This window comes from Meriones unguiculatus, chromosome 5 (assembly GCF_030254825.1).
Source record: "Meriones unguiculatus strain TT.TT164.6M chromosome 5, Bangor_MerUng_6.1, whole genome shotgun sequence".
Taxonomy (NCBI): domain Eukaryota; kingdom Metazoa; phylum Chordata; class Mammalia; order Rodentia; family Muridae; genus Meriones; species Meriones unguiculatus.
The window spans coordinates 345,059-347,269 of NC_083353.1; the positions used below are offsets into that span (position 1 = coordinate 345,059).

Genomic DNA, 2,211 nt, shown 5'->3' on the forward strand with positions numbered 1-2,211 from the left:
GGTTTCAATGGGCACCTGGTTTAAGTGCTGAAAAGGCTGATTGTGTAATTGCACATTCCCTAGAAATAGTGGAAATTTGGGAAATACCCTCACAAATTAAGACTGATAAGGAACCTACATATATATCTAGTAAGAGGAAACATTTCTTTGCCTATTATACTATAAATCTATTTATAGTATAATAGGCAAAGAATTGCTTCATCCTATTAGAGGAAACATTTCTTTGCCTATTATAGTATAAATCTATTTATAGAATAAATGGTGGGCCTCCTGCCGGGATTGATTCTCAGTAGATCAATGATGACATTGGAAAAATTGATGGACACCTGGTGAGGAATTTGAAGGTTGCCCGAGGTGACCTTGTTCTTCATGCCTGCAAACGAACTGGCCTGGAAAGGGTAACGTCCAGACACCATGAGGAAGAATAGAATTCCCAAACACCACACATCAACGGGATAAGCTTCATATTCGTGCTGTGCAAAGAGTTCTGGGGCACAATAGGGCCCAGTGCAGCAGAAACCCCGCAGTTTCTGCCCAGGAGTCACTTTGACAGTGAGACTAAAATCTATCAGTTTGGAGTTCCCTCTGCAGTCCAACAGGATGTTCGTGGCTTTAATGTCTCTGTGGACAACTCGGTTATCATGACAGTAATCCACAGCACGTGCGATCTGCGTGAATATCCTTTGGGCCTCAATCTCCTCTAAAGGCCCCCGTTCCAGGATGCGCCTCAGCAGCTCTCCCTCGGAGGCGGAGGCGTGCTCCATCACCAGGTAGGTGGTCTCTGCTGTCTCCAACACGTGAAATAGCCTGACGATATTTGGATGGTTCAGGGATTTCATAATGCTGATCTCATTGTTAAAAATCGCGTTGTACTTCTTATCTCTAAGGATTTTTACAGCCACACAGGTCACAGTGGGCACATGGAACACCATTTTAACTTCGGAAAAATGTCCGTGTCCCAGAGTCCTCATCATCTTATAATAGGTGTTGAAGGGGTCCTCCACAGAGGAGCAGGCCTTCACGCCCTGCTTCAGAGCCAGGCCCTCCTCCTTCATGCGGCTAGAACCAAACTTTCAATGAGAAAGTTGACAGAGTTAAAATCAGGCACTAGGAGAGTATTTAGAGCTATGAATTCCTACCTCCAAAAGACTAGGAAAAGAAGGAAGAAAGAAGTCACACACATTTCAGACCACCTAACTATGTACTTAAATGCTTAGAGAGACAAGAATGAAGTATGTTCCAAAGCAGTGTAGAGCAAAATAGGATAGATTGGTTTGACAGGAATCAACTGCAAACTGGAAGAACAAACAAAAGGAGTCTAGAAACTAAGAGCCACTGATAAGAAAGAACAGTCATCCTCTAACCCTGAGCTCACGTGTACTGTGGGAGAGCAGGCACTAATAAAATTAGATGCAAGAGAAGTATATAGGACAACAGACACCCCAGAAACCCAGCGCGTCCGGGCTGGGGAGACAGCCCGCGAGTCCAGGTACAACTAGCTCTGCGGAGGACCTACCTATATTTGGTTCTCAGGACCCAGGTCAAGTGGCTCACAATTGCTCCAATCCCAGCTCTAGGAGATCCTACACCACTGCCCTCTGAGGGCATCCATACACGTGCGCACACACCCACACACAAGTGCGCTCACTGCTACTACACATCACGTCAATAGTGAAATATCTTTCCTTATTCACATGAGGGCGTCAGATCCTACAGGTAGTTATGATCTGGCACGGAAGTGCTGGATATCAAACCTAGTTCCAGGAGTACATGCTCTTAAAGTGACAGGCCATCTATCCAGACTACCCCACCCCCAAATAAATCTTTCTTTTAAAACCGAGAGGGTCCATCCCATGAACTGGAAGAGAGTGTCTGTTTATTAAATAAACATAATAAAATGTTCTAAGACAGAAAACAGAAGGAACTTACCATAGTAGAGTAACTTCTTAGTAAGTCCAAGTATGTGTGTCAGGAGCGGAGCGCAGAAGTCCAGTCGCTCTCCAACAAGAGCTTCTGCTGTATAAGACAGGGGGAGTGGAGAATGGTGTGAGTGTGTGAGGGAGGGAATAGACGGAGAGTTTGTGTTTAATAAACAAACATAATAAAATATTGTAGGTTAAAGGACAGAAGGAACTTACTATATGGTGTTCAAAACTGCTTGTGAAAGTGGGAGTATAATCTGTCAAGAGCACAGAAGGCCAGTTGCTCTCC

General features: G+C 44.5%; 1 protein-coding gene across 1 annotated transcript; it reads right to left on the bottom strand.

Annotated features, from left to right (window-relative positions):
• Positions 1–220: 220 nt before the first annotated feature.
• Positions 221–1,164, bottom strand: LOC132653931 (sperm motility kinase X-like). Its single transcript, XM_060383267.1, has one exon. It carries the CDS (start codon positions 1,053–1,055, stop codon positions 231–233), a length of 825 nt encoding a protein of 274 aa, XP_060239250.1. The 5' UTR covers positions 1,056–1,164; the 3' UTR covers positions 221–230.
• Between the last annotated feature and the right edge of the window lie 1,047 nt (positions 1,165–2,211).